General features: G+C 30.8%; 1 protein-coding gene across 11 annotated transcripts in view; it reads left to right on the top strand.

The window, feature by feature from the left end:
• The window catches only part of LOC139485498 (serine-rich adhesin for platelets-like), a 50261-nt gene extending 33695 nt beyond the window's left edge, over positions 1–16566 (top strand). For 9 of the 11 annotated variants that reach the window (XM_071270019.1, XM_071270020.1, XM_071270016.1 and 6 more), the window contains 2 exons: positions 12636–12718; positions 13927–16566. In XM_071270019.1, coding sequence (XP_071126120.1) covers positions 12636–12718; positions 13927–15900 — 2057 coding nt within the window. In that variant the 3' untranslated portion in view covers positions 15901–16566. Of the gene's footprint in view, positions 1–2345; positions 2396–5563; positions 6006–12635; positions 12719–13926 lie in introns of those variants that run through there. The other 2 variants (XM_071270024.1, XM_071270026.1) reach the window with 2 other exon arrangements.
• Positions 16567–18503: the final 1937 nt, after the last annotated feature.

Genomic DNA, 18503 nt, shown 5'->3' with positions numbered 1-18503 from the left:
CCATAAATCGTTGAATCTGACAGTTTGTACAATATCAGATTTGGAAATTTCTATTAGTACAAGCCATTAGCTAAAACCATTGACAGAATAGATAAATTTGATGCTCCCAATTTGTATTTCAATTTTTAAAGATCAATTGAATTTGATTGTAATTGATTCCACGCTGTATTATTTCGTTTTCTACATGGTTAACTCTTGTGCCTTCACCTGTTTATTCTGATCTATCTTAAGGTTTATCCATGGTAAATCATTTGCATATGTAAAACAAGGACCACCTGCTGCAGGTGTGCAGTCTTGTGCATATTGATCATTTTGTTGCACTGACAGGAAATTAAATTATAATTGATCATAATGGTAAAAAAAAAAGGTAAATTTAAGTGTTGACAAAATAATACATAGAGAAGAACTAAACGAGGTCTTTATCTTTTCACTTAAAAATCTGCCATTGTCAATCCACTTATTCAATGTTAGTAGAAAGAATTTTACCTATTGACACATTCAAGCCTAACATTTTGTGTAATGCGATTGCTTCATAAAATTTGATCAATAGCAAGAGAGTCTGGCATTCAGAACATATATAAAGATGACAATTTAAACAAACATGAGGTTAGGCATTTGTTACATGATTAACAGTTCAAACATTGTCAGCAAACATTTAAACAAAAAAGACAGCTGCAGTCATATATGTGAGAAAAGAATTAAAAGCCGAAAAATTAGTTAATTTTTTTTTCTAATCAAGATTTAAAATACTTCATTGATTGACCATTAAAATTTTTCTCCAACTTATTGATGTCCTGTTTAACCCTTTTAATGGAAAGATTCACTTGAATGATGAAATAGGAAGTGCAGATGGCAAATTATTGAATCATTAAAAGGGTAACGTCCATAAACAGGTATCTAGGTGATCAGTGGTCTCGTGTCTGTCTTATATTTGTATTAGAAGACCATGGGGAGGTGGACAGATCATGGAATGAAACGGCCACTTAAATTGTCTGTAATCTTTAATTTGGGTGACAATACTAAAAGTCTGTACCTGTAAATGGAATTTCGACAATTGCATTGGTAAATTTAGCAGACAGGTGCAAATTTAGCTCATTGATTCGTAATATTTGTAAATGGACGAAATTGGCATGCTTAAGCACCCCAATAATAACAAACAAAAGTTGTATTGCACTTGGTATTGTTTGACTTCATTTTATAATGGGACATTAAATAGCTACTCGCATGTTAATTTGATATAAAAGTCAAACACTATTGATAAGGGGGTTTATTGTGTAAGTTGTAAAATCTATACTGTATTATTATGAAATTTGTAAAAGGGACTAGCAATTTGAAATCTGTAAAAGGGACTAGCAGTCTGAAAATCATTAAAAGGGACTATGCATTTGTTTGCTATTAAAACAGTATCTTTGGTTGTGGCAACTTTGGTGCAGTATATCTAGTACTTGGTTTTCATGTCAATCAATAAAGAAAGAGAATTATAATAAATCCATTTTAATGATAGAATGACTTTACCTCAAGACAGAAATTTTAGATTTTTATTAAGAAAGTTGAAGGGTGCATGGTTTTTATTCGGGTTAAAATTATAATGTTCATTTCTTGACCATTTTTTTATATCAGTGATTTTTTTGCTTACTTAGTAATCAAAAGATATAATATATATTTTCATTTATTTTTAATTAGTGTTATTACATCAATAAAAAAGCTGAAATATTTGGTGTTTCTAGTGTAGGAGTGATTGTGAACTTTAACAGTGTTTTGATTGTTACCTTTCATAGGAAGTGTTTTTACATCATGTATTTTTATTTTATTTAACAATTGAAGACCAGACTTCAAACAGATTTTTATATCAGATAAATTTAAGTTTGTTTAAATTGTTACTGTCTTTCAATGTTGAATTCTGTAAATTTTCTTTTGTTATCCTGACCCTGGGGATCTAACCATGTCATCCCATAGATTGTATCTACCTGGGGTACAATTCTTTACACCTTTATCCCAACTTTAAGATTTATCCCTGCTTTTTCTAGGAGAGAGGCACTTCAAGGGTGCATTTATATAAGAATAACTACAAAATTACACAAGACATTTCAAAATCATTGCATTATTAATTATCTTTTAATGTTGAAGAAATATTGAATTCCCAAAAAATACAAATAGATTAAAAATAGAATGAACTAGTAATGTTCCCTGTTTGTGCCTCATGTAAAAGATTTCAAAGTGTAACAGCCTTCAGCAAGAAAGTTAAGATTTCTATCTTTTTTTGAAAAATTGTGAAAACCATGTTTAGTTTGACAAGGAATACAGTTAAATGTACATGGAGAAAATATTTACTAGACAGAGTTTGGAATGGTTTGCTTTCTAGAGAGAAAATCCATAGTTAAAATGGCTATTAGAGGTAAATATTTGTTCATTTTTAAATTCCTATCCATTGTAATAATATTTTGGAAGAAAAAAATACAGTATTCAAAATGTTTATTAATTCATTATTGTTTAAAAATGGTATTTAATGAGAGTTCGTTTAAAAATTAAAAAGTGGGAAGGTCTTGCAGTTTCTCCATGATGATAACATTTCTAGATTTCATGATATGATATGTACAAGAATATGCTGGGATGCTGAATAACTTAAATTGTCTAAACGGTCAAGTGAAGTGGCTAGGAATAAAGATGTAGGATTAAGAACCATGTATGCTTTTTCTGTATATATTTTAAACATAGTGATTTAAAGTTAAATTATAATAAAAAATTCAAATAAATTGAATTAGATATCCAACCTTTACTTAAAACCTATTGAAATATACCTAACACCTGTAAAGGAATGGACCTAATATCCTTTCTGAGTGGACACGACCACCGATGTGATGGCATTCTGAAGTGGACATTGTGACAGAATCCACGAGAGTACTTATAAGAATTGTCTCATCCGTAAAAACATGTAATTCTCTATTTCATGCTAGGTTTTTATATAGGAGACTATGTGGTTTGAAATTGGAAGATTTATTATCACAGCTGGTTGTCTGTGTTATTGTATCTTTTTTTTGTTATTCAGTAAGAAGTTCTTATGATATCTATGGTAGGGGGTTTGAATACAGGTGGTGTTAAAATACTCAATATAATAGAACCCCATAGTGATATCTATTTTTCCAAAATACTAATAGAAAAAAGTGTTTTTATGAATTTTAGATCAGTAGGAGATGTGGCTATTATGTGTTTGACTTTGACCTACTGAGTAATATTTGTATAAATGTAACAGATCTACATGACGCTTGTCAAATTTTCACTCTAAACAATAATTTAGTATTTTCAAGGGGAGATAATCATACCTCTGGTCCTAAGCACATTCAAAGTCACCATGCTTAAGGGTGAAAAGTTTATATTTTGTTAATTAACTCTTTTCCATTCATAGTTTTATAGAAAATTCCAAAACTATCAGGTGGAAAGTTATTGTCTGCCTCAAAAAGATGGGAGTTTTTTTAATGATAGAAATTCAAATAGAAAATTGTAGGGTTGGGAAAAGAGGCGGCTTTTTTATGAATGAAAAATAGAGAAGATTTGTTTGTGGATTACATTTCATGGTTCTTTTTAAATAATAAAGTAAAAAAAATAAATCTGATTGTGATTTGTGAATATCATTTAGATTAAATACACTGAAAAGTAGTCTGTCTAAAGTTAATGATTTCTGTTAGCTTTCTTTCTAGTAAATATGAAACCATCTTCAATAGACTACATGTCCACAGAATTTCATTTATCCCATTATTGTCTTTTTCTTTTCTTTTTGGCAAAAAATTTATATCTTCTGTCGGAATCAGGATGAATAGGTTTTTATCTTGGAAGTTGAAAAGTGGAAAATTTTGTTGAATTGCAAGTAATTATGCATTTAACTTGTTGTTGATTAATGTTCTGATTCATTTAAAGAGAACAGTGTCTGGGGATTAGTCCTCCTAATAGTGGTTCCCTGCAGGACCGGACACAAAGCAGCATTCAAACTCTTTCATCACCTTTCTGTAAATGTTGCTGTTTTTCTATTGCATTCTTTCTTGAAATTAATTTAGTGTTGCTGTTGATAATTTAGACCATGGTTATTATCCAATTATAAATGTGATTATATAAAACTTTCCAGGCCATGTGGTCAAGTAGGTTATATAAGAATACCAAATTCTACTATATTTAATTTGTTATCTAAGAGTAATTTTTCTCACATTTACTGTGAAAGCAAATCAGCATTTAATGATAGTTTGTAAGAATGGGGTCACATTCATTTAAAGATAATTTATATCTACCTACTATTTAATTGGGGGATGAAATTTCTCCACAAGGAGTTAAATTGAATTAGGGTTCTTTATCTTGTGAAAAGATCAGAAAATTAGACAAAAATTGTTTACAGCTTAGCCTATTACTTTTCTTAAACCAAACCAACTGTGAAATCTGAACTGAAAGGTTAAATAACATCACCTCTTTGTCTTTTGTGTTAATGTAATAGTATTTGTTGTCGCCTCATTAAATGAAGTTATACTTTCTTTCGAAAAGAAAATATGTTGTAATATGTAGCCATCATATTTTTCAGGTAAATTTCGAGTGATTTTCCAATATCTTTAAATCATAGGTTAAGTGGCATTTAGGGAAAAGAAGGATAAATCCATATTGTTAAATGTTGAATAAAAAGTTGTATAATAATTCATAAAGCTTTATGAGAAACAGTTTATGAGGAGACAAGTTCAAAACAAATTCTCATTAAAGTATGGGTGTGGGTCAAAATTTAAAACCACTTTTAAATACTGGTTATGGGGGACTTTTTTTTACTTTAAATATTATCCATCAAAAAAAGAAAAAAGGTTTTACATATTTAATGTAAAGCCCATTTCCTGTACTTTGAAGTTGTATAACACCTGTCTCTTAAATCAATTAGTATTTAAATAATATCTGGATATAGACACCACTTTAAGCCCATTTGGATAAATATAAAAACTAATAAAAAACTAACACTTTAACAAATATAATAGTGTGCATACATTTAATCATTTCCTGTTTAAAAAGGGAGATAACTCAAAATTCAGAAATTTTCTTCTATATTTTAATTGATAAATAAATTCATATGTTTAAAAATATATGTATTTTTTATAAAATTTAAAGAAAAGTGAAGAATCTTATTCTAAATTGTGTTTTTTAAGATAGATTTTTTTTCTTTAATGATTTCTCTTTATTGATCAGTAAAACCATTGGTCAAAATCTCCAGGTGGTCATCAATCAATGGTCAGCATAAATCAATTTACACACAAAAATTGACACCACTTTGTTGTAATTGGACAAAAAGGGGGTCTGTAAAGGAGGAAATATTGAAAATAAATAATTTAAAGTTGATAAAATAAAGTTTAATAAATAAAAAGAAGGATAGATAGTAGGAGCAATATTTTAATAAGTTTAAATTGAAGACAATAATATTCAAACATCATTAAAATTTCTTAATCCCTCGGTTACCTCTAAGTGGCATGTGTCAAGATGCCCTTCTATTTATTGTGATTAAGAAACTAATAGCATACATGGTCTTCTTTATTTGAAAACCATATCATATTTTGTTTACATGTAAACAAAAAACAGCTACTGATTTAATGTGATATCAAAATATGGAATTATAAGGAATACTTGCATAAATTGATAACATTCTAAACATAATTGAACTGTCTAGGGAGTTTTGTTTGAGGATTTCTACTCTACAGACTTGGCAGATAAGACACACACCAATGGTCAGTGTGCTGAGTGACCACTACACTCATTAAATATTTCGAAAGACCATAACAATGTCAATATCGTTTTTGATGTGAGAGTAAAAATTCTGTAACAAAGTGAAGTGATACAAGTGTTTGCATATGTTTGTAACAGTTTTGATGTGGAAATTATGATTTTGACATTATGATTTGATATGGGATCAAACATTGCCTTCTTATGATCATTTTGGGATCATTAGTAAGAGGTTATTATGTGTGGACAACAAGAGTCTGAACAATTTAATGGTGAGTTAAAATTTTTGAAAAATTTATGTTGAAAACTTGGGGTTACTGCATTGAATCGACTTAAAATAGAAATGTATAATTGTAAAAGATAGGATCAAATTAGAATGTACATTTATTAGGTGAAATGTTTCAATTAAAACAAAGTATTTTGATTATAAAAGTATTAAGTTGGAATTTTTTTAAGGTAAAATTTGGCATAAAACATTCTTTAACAAGCCTTTGGTTATTTATGTCTTATTAAATTTGACCATGAAACACAATAAAATGTATTCTCATAAAAATCAAAAATTAGTAAACATGTTATGTTGTTTCTTTGTTTGGAGATAAAAATCTTTGTGTTTATACTTGTAAAACAAGGTATAAAACTGCTTTACTTGTCTTAGCCCTGTCATAAAATAGGGGTAATAATCTTATTGTTTTCATTGAAGATTGGTCAACAAAAGTGTCATTGGTCAAAATATTTACAGAAAAGACAGATTATAACTTTATCCTCATTAGTATTCAAGCTTTTACAACTATCATATTTCTAAAATAAAATGTCATTTTTAGTTGATTAATCAAAGAAAATTTTAATTAGGATGTTTCAATATGGAAGTTTCACAGCTTGGGAAGAGAGCTATTTCTTCAATGTCAAAAACATGACATCAGAAATATGACATGTGATGGTAACACAAATTTTAAAAAAGGTTAAAATTTAAATAAGTCTAACTTGCATTTAGATAAGTCACTGGATAAATCAGTTCTTAAGAAAAAGGGGAGATAATTTCTAAAGATTGGATATCATATGTATGATGGATTAGATATAAGTAGGTAATTTATAGATATGTAGACAAATTATAATAGTTGTTGTTGATAGATAATATTGATGTTAACTAGAAAGAAAAAAAACATAAACATACAATAATATGACAAGAAATATTAGAACTGTCAATCACTGGTAATTATAGCATGTTTATGAGTAAAACAAGTAGAAAATTACAATTTATTTGATTTAATCCAATTGTTATCAACCTTGGGGTATATTAAGTATATCAATTTACTTTTTGTATGCTAATTAATTCATTGATTTATGAAAATATACATGTATTTTAAGTAAATTAGCATTGTTACAATGTAATAGAGTGTTAAAAAGAATGTCACTTAACTGATAATTGCCTGAGATTTTTTTCTCAAAATTACTCCTCCAATGAGTAAAAATACTAGCTTATAAATAGAATGACAATCCTGTATTCAAGTTCATTGTGATTGAAAATGTTACCTGCAATTGATGAAGAAGGCTGTTTTAGTCGTGTGAAGAATTGGCTTTTATTTTATTGTGACGAGGAAGAGTGTTCAGTCTTCTATGATGAAGGAAGTTTTTTGCTTTATTGTAATGAAGAAAAGTATACAAGCGCATTGTACAATACTATGGTTTCTTGTCTCTCAAAAGGTTGGGTAGGTTTTGTTTTAAATTTTATTGACGTCATGTGATAAGGATAACAGGTTGTACTGGAAATAAGTAAGGATTAATTTTTAATGAAAGTTCTTAGCTTTTTGTGAGTTAAGAAATAAGAATTGAACATGACAATACGACAGGTTTTACCAAGGTTTTTTGTTAGTATCTAATTAACCTCCCCCTTTTTAATTTGGATTAGTCAACTCACAATTAAAAGTAAATAGGAGAATGTACAATGTAAGATAAAACTTTTGACTGGTTTTTTTTTGTGATTGATATGTTATGCCTACATATATTGACTAGTTAGTAATACCAAAAATTGTAATTAATTGTAAAGTAATAGTATTGACCTCCCCTTTTTCCCAGGACATGCCACATTTTCACAGTGACCCAAGTATTTCACACATTCTCTAATGTCAATGTCACTATTGAACATAAGAATTGACCACATCTGATTTAAATGTTTGTTTGATTTGGGCCAATCTGATTAATATGACTGGATTAAACTACTCTCTTATATTGCAATTTTCTCATAATATTTGGTATGAACAAGATTATTTGTATCTTGTTGATGAAGATCTTAATATCTCGAAATATTACAATGTAAACAGTTGTGTGAAATGTTGGTGAAGACTTTATGACCAAGGATAAAATGAGAGGGTTTTAGGGTGTAATACATGTACTTATTGTCTCATTGCTATCTTACCACATCTTATTTTAAGTTGGCTCTTTTCTTTATTTAACTTATGCCCAAAAGAGTGAACTTCAAATGTATTTCTTGAATTCTATTTTGAAAAAATTGTGTTAATACAATATATTTGAGTTGGGGTGTTTCTGTTTTCAAAGCTTCATGACCACTTCTTTGACATCTATTAAAACAGACTATATACCACTTTTGTATTTATTCAATTATTGAAATGAATTCAATAAGATAGAAAAGAAACAACTTTTAAATCAAATAATTTGAACATTTTTATTAAGTCATAAAAATGTTTTCAAAGGTTTTATAGCCACAACACACAACTATGTTTGAATTTAGAAAATTGTAATTGCTTTTGTCCAGTTTTATGACCTCAATTTTTAGCTAATCTTACACCCCACTGACCAAAGTAAAATCTTTCAAAAACAGGACATAAAAAAATCTAAAATCCCAGACAATTCAATTTGAAAATAATTGCCCCTTTTTCTTAAACTTCCTGTGTTCAGTTATTGACAAGAAATACTACTTACAATATCAGATATGAAAGGATTTATCATTTTTATTAAGTAAATCTGGTGATTATCTCTTTAAAAAAAGCTTTTTATTAAGCTTAAATCCTTAATCATCAGAATCATTATGATAATGGGATTTTCATGATTTTGGTGTTAAAATCTGGGCAAATTGTATTTTCATCTAAGGGTTACCTTAAGCAACTTGTAACATATTCGAAAGATTACAATATCTTAAGAATTAATATTGATAGCAAATCCAAAACTACAAAGGTTTTACAAGTCTGGACAATTTCCTAGTAGTTATCTCCCTTATTTACATGTTACAAGTCTGGACTATTTCCTGGTTCTAAGGCCAGTTATCTCCCTTATAAAATTGATTGGCATATTTCATATATATGTTAATTAATATCAACTGTAAGCAATTAACTTGCCAGATTTTCTCACCATTGAATATTCATGAAAAATTAATAGATTTTATGGATAAATAATTTTCTTTTGTTCTTATCAGTGGTCTGGACACACTTTGAAATAACGTAATACATTCATTCGTTATTGGCTAATTAGAAAAGTGTGGTTATCAGTATGGTCTTAATAAAACATGAAATTGCATTAGAAATTATCAATTGTGGAAGACTATCAACACTTATTGTTCAGGTACCATAAAATCCTCTTTTGTCTGTAACAAACATGAAGCTTTCTTTCCAAAATGGACCAGGATTATTAAACTTTGGATCAATTCTTTTTAATAGGATTTAAAGCGTTTACTTTGCATTCAGATGTAAATACAAATGTTTACAACCTTTTTATCTCTAATTGAAGTGGATAGAATATTGATTGATAGTGGTATTGATGTTTTGTCCTTTTTAACGAAAGATCAACAAGAAATGTTTTAATGGCTAGATAAGTTCCAATTACGGAATAAACACAATAATGGGTAAACAATTGAAAACTGTTGTTTTTCAACACCTGGAATGGATTACAATCAAAATAGAATAGATTTTTATCTACGATTTTGTTTTGATTTGGAATTAAACAGTGCTTTTTTAACAGTCCTCTATCTATCAACTTTAAGAGCTTTTTAAGTGGATTCACTTAATATAAAGTCATGTCTTGTCCTGCTTCCATAGTTAGTTTGTTAACAGTATCTTAAGGAACCATGTTACTAGATCAGTTATTGGAGAGACATACTCTCAGCTATGTCTTTGATCCTCTGTTTCTGGAAAATCAAGGTATTTGAAATAATTTTTTTAAGTGAATGAATATTTAATATTTTTTTAAATCAAATTTTTAAATAAAATTTATTAGTTTTCAGTTAAAATTATTTTAAAGCAAATTGACCATTAAAAAAAAAGAACGAATAAAAAACACTATTTTATATTTTGGTTAGTTAAGAAACCCTAGTCAAACTTAATTTATTAGTAGCAATCAGTAACTAACTGTATATTAATAAATTAACAGACTTAAAAGGCAAGTGGTTAGCAGGGGGCTGTTAAAAGTAATACCTGTGTATTACTTTATCAGTGGAATCAGTAGTCCCTGAGTTTGGAAAAAAGATAAATATTTAATAAACTAATTAAAGATGAAAGGGAAGAAATTAACATCTTTTACCTGTGCACACCTGTGGAACTTTCATTCCTGAGAAAGTTTTCAAAGGGCACACTTCTTATTCCTTGATTTGAAATTGAAATTTATATAACCAACATGCTTTACTGGAAGTCTGTTGCCACAGGTATTTATTTATCTTTTTTTTAAGTATATGTTTTATTTTAAAGCAATATCTTATTTGAAGCAAATACATGTATATGTATTATTGGAAGAGTTTTAATTTTGTGGATTGCGAACAGCAAACGTGTGCCATAAATTTGCACTCTTATAGTTTTTTTAAGGGAATATATAATTATTTCTATATAAAGTTCGAAATTGTATTAACATGCAAATATTTATGTCTGCAAAAGTGTAAACTGTCTGTTTAGAATTTAGATCAATTTCCTGCATACTGTGTGCATTTCATTTTTGTAGTGTCAGATAGTTAAGAAATCTATGGAATTGTCAAAATTTCATTCAGTATTTCAATCACCCTTAAAATATGCTGAAAAGATGCACCACCTTTGGACATCTGTCCCATACATAGCGATGAATATTTTTTACTGTCATGCCACGGGAAGTGCTCCTAGCTTTGAGCATCTAATACTATAGTGGGATTACAATGCAAATTAGTAGCTTATTTAAAATTTAAATTAGAAGTCAACCGTCAGACAAAATTCCACAACAAATTGACCTGGATTATTTTCATTGATGAATGTAGCTTTAGTTTAATGGAGTGTAAAAACTAATTTATTAGTTATCAGTTTAAAACATAAAAGGTTGAAATGTTAACAGATTGAAAACTTGTAAAAATTTTAAATTTTGACTTCTTGCATAATATTTGTTAAGAAATGTAAATGTTATTTTAAATGAATATTTATATAACATCTGTTTACCAAAAAGGTAGTTTTGGTCTAAAGACTGTTTATTCAATTTAGTCTAAGATTAAAGCAACATTTGTAAGAGGGCCATATTTTTACAATTTTGGGGCAGGACATAAGGACAAAAGACAGGAAAAATGTTTTAAAATTGATGACACGTTTTAATGAAAAGTTACCGCAAAATACAAAGAATTGTGACAACCCGGTCTAATTCCACTTATCCTCTTTTGTTGTATTATACAAATACAAAACACTGTTATGTAAATATATCTACTCTCAATGGAAAAGGTACAAAAAGACTTTAAGAAAAAAGTCCTCAGGGGCTAGACACCATTTTTTTAAAGTCGAAACCTACAATATTCAAATGAAGTCAAACACCTGCTATTGAAATGTATTTCACTCATTAGCATATTGTCAATTACTGTGCAAACACCTTTACTGTTAACTAAAAAAGAGGGTGAAAGGTTTGGGTGTGGTACCCTAATGGACCATATCACGCCTAATAGGATTAGGGGTTCACTTGTGATTGTATGATAAGTGTGGTCAATTAAAAAAATGATCAAAAGTGTAAGGTTAACTTAATGGGAAACACTTACTAGAGCGATTGTAAGGTATGAACCTCAGAGTTTAGGGTGTTACTGATACAAGCTGTTGATCTTGTGAACAGCAGATGGGGATAAAATTATTGTCAAAACGTTTTGTGGTATATAAACTCACTAGGCACTTATTTGAATCTTAATACTTTGAACTTTTGACAATAGTGCACAGGAATATGTATCTCTACGATTACTCTAGTGATTCTTTAGGATCTTCTCCAAGATTAGTTAATTATTTTGGTATGTAAATTTGAATATATTGTTATTAAATGAAAAACTCATGGTTATAAGTGTATATATTTCTTGAAAAGAAAAAAAAAATTCTAAAGACTTTAATAACTTTTAACCTTTAATTTATATGCTCAAGTTTAAGGTGTGTATTAAAATTTGACCAAAACCATTAATGTTGAATAAAACCAGTAATTTTTCTTTTCAAGATGAAAAAATATTCATGGGAAAATTGACAGCTATTGTAACGTTTAATGTAAATAAGTCCACTATTATGTTACAGGGTTATGAATAAGACTTCAGTATTCTGACTTCTGGTTTGCTTTCAATAAATACTATAATTTATTGAGTATAAAATCAAGTAATGTATACTGTAAACATTAATGTGTAAATTGTTTACTCTGAATTACTAACAGAGAGATGAAATAGAGCAGGTTTTCAGAAATTCACAAATTTGTGACTTGCAGACGTTTGTGCATTCTGCTCACTGTGCAAATCAAAGAAATTTTATGACTAGTCTGGTTTTAAGACTCTTGTAACTTAGTACTAAACCTACTGATAACAATCACTTTATGATGAACCTTTGGGTACCAGTAACTGGGTACCAGTTATCAATGTTTCATTTTTCCTTATTTCAGAATACATGACATTTTTTTAATCTGATTATTAATGTTCTGTATATTTTTAATTTCAGACTGGATGGAAACAGGCATGGAGTCCGACGTTTCTGACCATCTTGACCACGAAGAGATGTACCTCATGTTGCAAGCTGATATGGTAAGAATTTTATCTATTCTTATAAATATGGAAGTGTTGTGCACAGTAGAACCTCAATATACCATTACCTTTTGTCCAGATTTTTTGGAAGAGCAACTGCTCTTGTTTGCAAAAAGGCTATAAGTCAATCTTTGGGAGCTAGAATTACATGTAACTACTACTGCCTTTGTCATGAAATTGAAATGATATTTAGCCTCTATCATTCATGATTTTTTTTATGTGTCTACACTTTAAATTAAAATTTTTGTTTTTCAATTTCCTCAGATTTTATTTAATATTAGTTAAAATGTATCAGAAGTTTAGATGTTGGAAATTGTAAAGAGAAATTGCCATTGTATCACAAAATTTTGCAAATCTTGTTTAATTACAAATTTAAGACCATTTTGCACTTATATTTTATATTTTTTGTCACATATGAATAGATAAGGTGCTGTCCTTGAATATTATGGAATTTCTTAGTCTTTATTTTTGTTTTTTTATGCAATGAAAAATCCTATTTCTTCATTCAAATTTATTCAAATTTAGTACAAGTAAGTAGTAAGGTGCAAATATTGAGGTTTTACTGTGCATATAAAACAATGTTATGTCATGAAAATATAAGGAGATGTGGTATGATTGCCAATTAATGAGACAACTATCCACCTAAGTTCAAATGAAGTGAATGAATCAGCAATTATAGGCTATGGCCTTCAACAATGTTTTTAAATATTAAAACTTTTCAAGAAGATGCATAAAAACATATTGATTTGTTTAGCTACTTAGTTATCTAAGGAAACATATAGTGTAGATGTATATGAAACAATCCAATCTAAACATTCATGAAAGTTCAAATTACGAGAAAGATGAGTCACATGGGCAAAGGGAGATTACTCATACAATATTAAATAAATTTATCTTCTGATAGATTTGAATTTGAACACTTGATAATATATTTCATCAACTTCAAGGAGGAAAAATAATGTACATCTGTAATAGAAAGTAAAAAGAGATAGATATTCCTATGTAATTGACTGTATGCATGTAGAAAATGCATTTTATTTTAAGATCATAGCTCTGAATAATACAATTCATATGCTAAATACCTACTTATTGATTAAAGGGAGATAATACAAAACTTCAAAAAAAAAAATCGAAAAAAAGTCAATTCAATTTGTAAATGTAGAGCAATTGTAGAATTACCTTATTTAATTTTTTCTTTTTTATTACAGTTAGCCATTAAACGCCAAGAGAATGCCTTGCAGACTGACATTGATGACATCAACCAGAAGTTCAACTCACTTATAGCTGATGTTGGTTTAGAGCCTACCGAGTACCCAGTCAACAGACATCTATTGGGCAACCCACCAACACCATCATTCTTACAACGTAACACACCAACCAGGAGTCACATCACTTGTCTAGATACCACTTCCTGTGATGAAGATGTTCTACTCCAAAAGATGCTTCAGGGGCCTCTTGTATCCATCAACTCACTCAGTAGTGACAGCATCTATGATGACTCAGCCATGACATTAATCATCGACAACAACAGTAACTATATTCCATCACCTAAGCCAGTATCACCTTCCAACTTGGTTCCAAACATCGACCGACCAGAGCCATCATCATCAGACATTAGTAACGCTAGCAACGGTTCCAGTGGTTACCCAAGGTCAACAGGGTCAGACTCATCAGATGACAACCAGTGCGTCCCAGATATTGATGATCGTCAAGAAGAGCTTCTGTCCAGGCTTCACTATTATGGTGACTTCACGATAGACCGCCAGAGTAAGATTGATAACTTGACAGCCAGACTTACCAACACTCCTGTTGCTAACCTAAACAACATGACTGCCTCAGCTACTGAAGAGATCTTCACCAGAGAAGTTGTTGGCTGCGAGCAAGAGTACGTACCACCAGGTTTTGGTCCACCATCTCGTTCTACTACACGTTCTACCAGCTCTAATTCTTCAACATCATCACCACGCCGTCACAGAACCAAGCGTATAAGCAGAGCTCAACGTAACCGTACATCATCTTCCTCTGGCAGCCGTCGTAGCATTTCTATACCTCAGGCATCATCTACCATGATTGAAGACTTCTCGCCATCTTCACACAGCAGCGGTAGCAGTAAGCATCGTAGTAGTTCCATACCAAGGGCATCCTCCACCATGATTGAAGATCCAACTTCATCATCTTGTCGACCAAACTCAGTTTACTCTGATGACATGGAAAGCGTCTACTGTTGGTCCATCAAAGAGAGTTCTGATGATGTTCCTCTAGAAGAGTCCTACTACCGCAATATCAACAGGTTAAGCAGTAAACCACCACTTGCACCAAAGAAGGTCCTGCCATCCAGTTGTGGAACAAGTCTTGCAGAGTCCAATTGCAACAACGAATCTATGTCCATGATTGCCTCAACTACTCGACGACAAGATGTAGTCAGCGACAGTCTGTATGACGATGTTACCTTCTACAACAAGGCCAGAACTCTGCCACGTACAAGTACCAGAACTGACCTCAATGGGAACACCAAGTCTAGTGGTAGTTCCATTGAAGCCCGTCGTGCATCTATGCCAGACATGGTCAGTGTTATGTTATCTGAGAATGACAACGTACAGAGTGTTCCCAACTCATCAGCCAGTACTCACTCTTCATCATTAGGTGATCGTCCAGCCATCCCTGGCAAGTCTAGTTCTAGTGGGAGCAACAGTAACACAAGTCCACCAACCAGCAATGATACACGTAACACCCAGGCAATGTGTGACTCTTTACTCACAGATAGTCCTAACAGTCTCAGCAGTACAGGTGTCTTCGCTCCTAACAACTCACCTTACTCATCTAGAGCTAGCCCAGTCAGCGAGCCAGAACCACTAGGTCCACCAGCACCACCATCCTCATATAAGTCTAAGTCATCAAAAGAGGACCAAGTCTTCAAGAAGCCGAAAAGCATTGTACCCATCTGGAAGTTATTCCGTTTCCGACGCAACAAACCAAAGAGCGCAGAGAATATCACATCTACTCCACTACGTAGACCATCATCAACTCATAGTGACCCAGTCTCCAAGAAAAAGCTCTTCACAATCCAGTCACCTGAGGTTCACCTACACAACAAACGTGCAGTAGCAAAGAAATTACGTCGTTTCAGCGAAAGTTTCCGTCAGAAAGATACATCCGAGATCCACACTCTTGCCACTTTATAGAGAACACTGATCAGTGCAATAGACATTATGTGTTCAGAAAATACATTGGTTAGACATTAATTTATAATACTCATTTGTGATATGACACTTGAACTTTTTATATGAGTAACTGCATGTATTTTTTATTGATTTTTACGGGTATTATGATATTTTTTACTCTGTTTGAATGAAATAGGGCAATTCTGTGTGTTAACAGGGTAAATGATATATGCATTAAAATGACAATCCTGATTAAGTGTCAACGACAACTTGTAGAATGGAGAACTTTGTGTGTTAACAGGATAAATGAGATATATATATAATTGACAATCTTGATTATGATTAAGTGTGAAGAGACAATAGTACAATCATGATTAAGTGTGATGAGACAATTGTACATACAATCATGAGTAAGTGTGAAAGAGGCATTTGTACAATGGAGAGGTTCTAGTGCTTAAATGTTGAAAAATAATTGCAAGAGACAATACGTGTGGTGTGCAATATTTCTAGTAAGATGAATTTTCTTTCTGTTTTTCCACTTAATCTTTCTTTCTATTCTGTTTGTTATGTTGTTATGGTAACACGGAAGTTATCTGTGTGATGTTTTGTACAGTATTATTGTAAAATAACTAATTTATTGATAAATTATGATCAGTGCTATGATGTGTAAATAAATATTCAAAAATATTTTGTGATCTTGGGTTATCAATGCCAAAGAATAGAAGCTCTAACATTAAGAGATTATGAGTCAAGATTGTTTATTGTTTGCTTTTGTCCAGTTGCAAATATTTCATTCATATTCAGGACTTACAGTGGAAAGATAACCCAAAATTTGAACCAAACAACAATGAAAAAAATATTAGTTATCCATAGCATCAATGAGACAATAACAAAACAGAACAAGTTATCCAAACTATTACTGAGAATACAAGTTATTCAAAACATCAATAAGACAACAATCTAACAATACAAGTCATCCTAAAAATCAATGATACAACAATCTTAACAATACAATGTTTATTTTTTTCCCCACTTACACATTCTGTATGTGCTTGTTTCAAGTCAAGACTCTGTAATACAGTTCTTGTTTTTGGTGATCTTTTTTGTACATAAATCTGGCCATTGTTTCTATTGGGTTTTACATTCTTGGCTTCGTATAGCTTACTAAATGATATTTGTTTTCGAATCATCGTTAAAGGTTGTTTGGTTATCTGTAGTTAACTTCTATGTTCTTTGGTCTCTGGTGTAAGGTGTCTCATTGGCAATCATTTCATTCCTTATTTTATGAAGTAATCCAAAACTTCAATGAGACAGCAACCATTAATGCAAGAAATGCAAAACACTAATTAGACAGCTACTTAAAAAAAAAGTTATTCAAAACATCAACGCGACAGCAATCAAACCATGAAAGTTCTCCAAAACATATATGAGACAGCTATTGAAACTATCAAATATAGCAACGAGAAAATTAAATTAAACCATGAAAGTTCTCCAAAACATAAATGAGACAGCTATTGAAACTATCAAATAAAGCAACACGACAGCAATCAAACCATGAAAGTTCTCAAAAACATAAATGAGACAGCTATTGAAACTATCAAATATAGCAACGCGACAGCAATCAAACCATGAAAGTTCTCAAAAACATAAATGAGACAGCTATCGAAACTATAAAATATAGCAATGAGACAGCAATCAAACCATGAAAGTTCTCCAAAACATAAATGAGACAGCTATTGAAACTATCAAATATAGCAAAGCGACAGCAATCAAACCATGAAAGTTCTCCAAAACATAAATGAGACAGCTATTGAAACTATCAAATATAGCAAAGCGACAGCAATCAAACCATGAAAGTTCTCCAAATCATAAATGAGACAGCTATTGAAACTATCAAATAAAGCAACATGACAGCATTCAAACCATGAAAGTTCTCCAAAACATAAATGAGACAGCTATTGAAACTATCAAATATAGCAAAGCGACAGCAATCAAACCATGAAAGTTCTCCAAAACATAAATGAGACAGCTATTGAAACTATCAAATAAAGCAACACGACAGCAATCAAACCATGAAAGTTCTCCAAAACATAAATGAGACAGCTATTGAAACTATCAAATATAGCAAAGCGACAGCAATCAAACCATGAAAGTTCTCAAAAACATAAATGAGACAGCTATTGAAACTATCAAATAAAGCAACGCAACAGCAATCAAACCATGAAAGTTCTCCAAAACATAAATGAGACAGCTATTGAAACTATCAAATATAGCAATGCGACAGCAATCAAACCATGAAAGTTCTACAAAACATAAATGAGACAGCTATTGAAACCATCAAATATAGCAATGCTACAGCAATCAAACCATTAAAGTTCTCCAAAACATAAATGAGACAGCAATTGAAACTATCAAATATAGCAATGAGACAGCAATCAAACCATGAAAGTTCTCCAAAACATATATGAGATAGCTATTGAAACTATCAAATATAGCAATGAGACATGAAAGTTCTCCAAAACATAAATGAGACAGCTATTGAAACTATCAAATATAGCAATGAGACAGCTATCAAACCATGAAAGTTCTCCAAAACATATATGAGACAGCTATTGAAACTATCA

Source organism: Mytilus edulis, chromosome 8 (assembly GCF_963676685.1).
Source record: "Mytilus edulis chromosome 8, xbMytEdul2.2, whole genome shotgun sequence".
In the NCBI taxonomy this organism is placed as follows: domain Eukaryota; kingdom Metazoa; phylum Mollusca; class Bivalvia; order Mytilida; family Mytilidae; genus Mytilus; species Mytilus edulis.
Note: the sequence above shows the minus strand (reverse complement) of the source record. Positions and strands in the feature narration are given on the sequence as shown.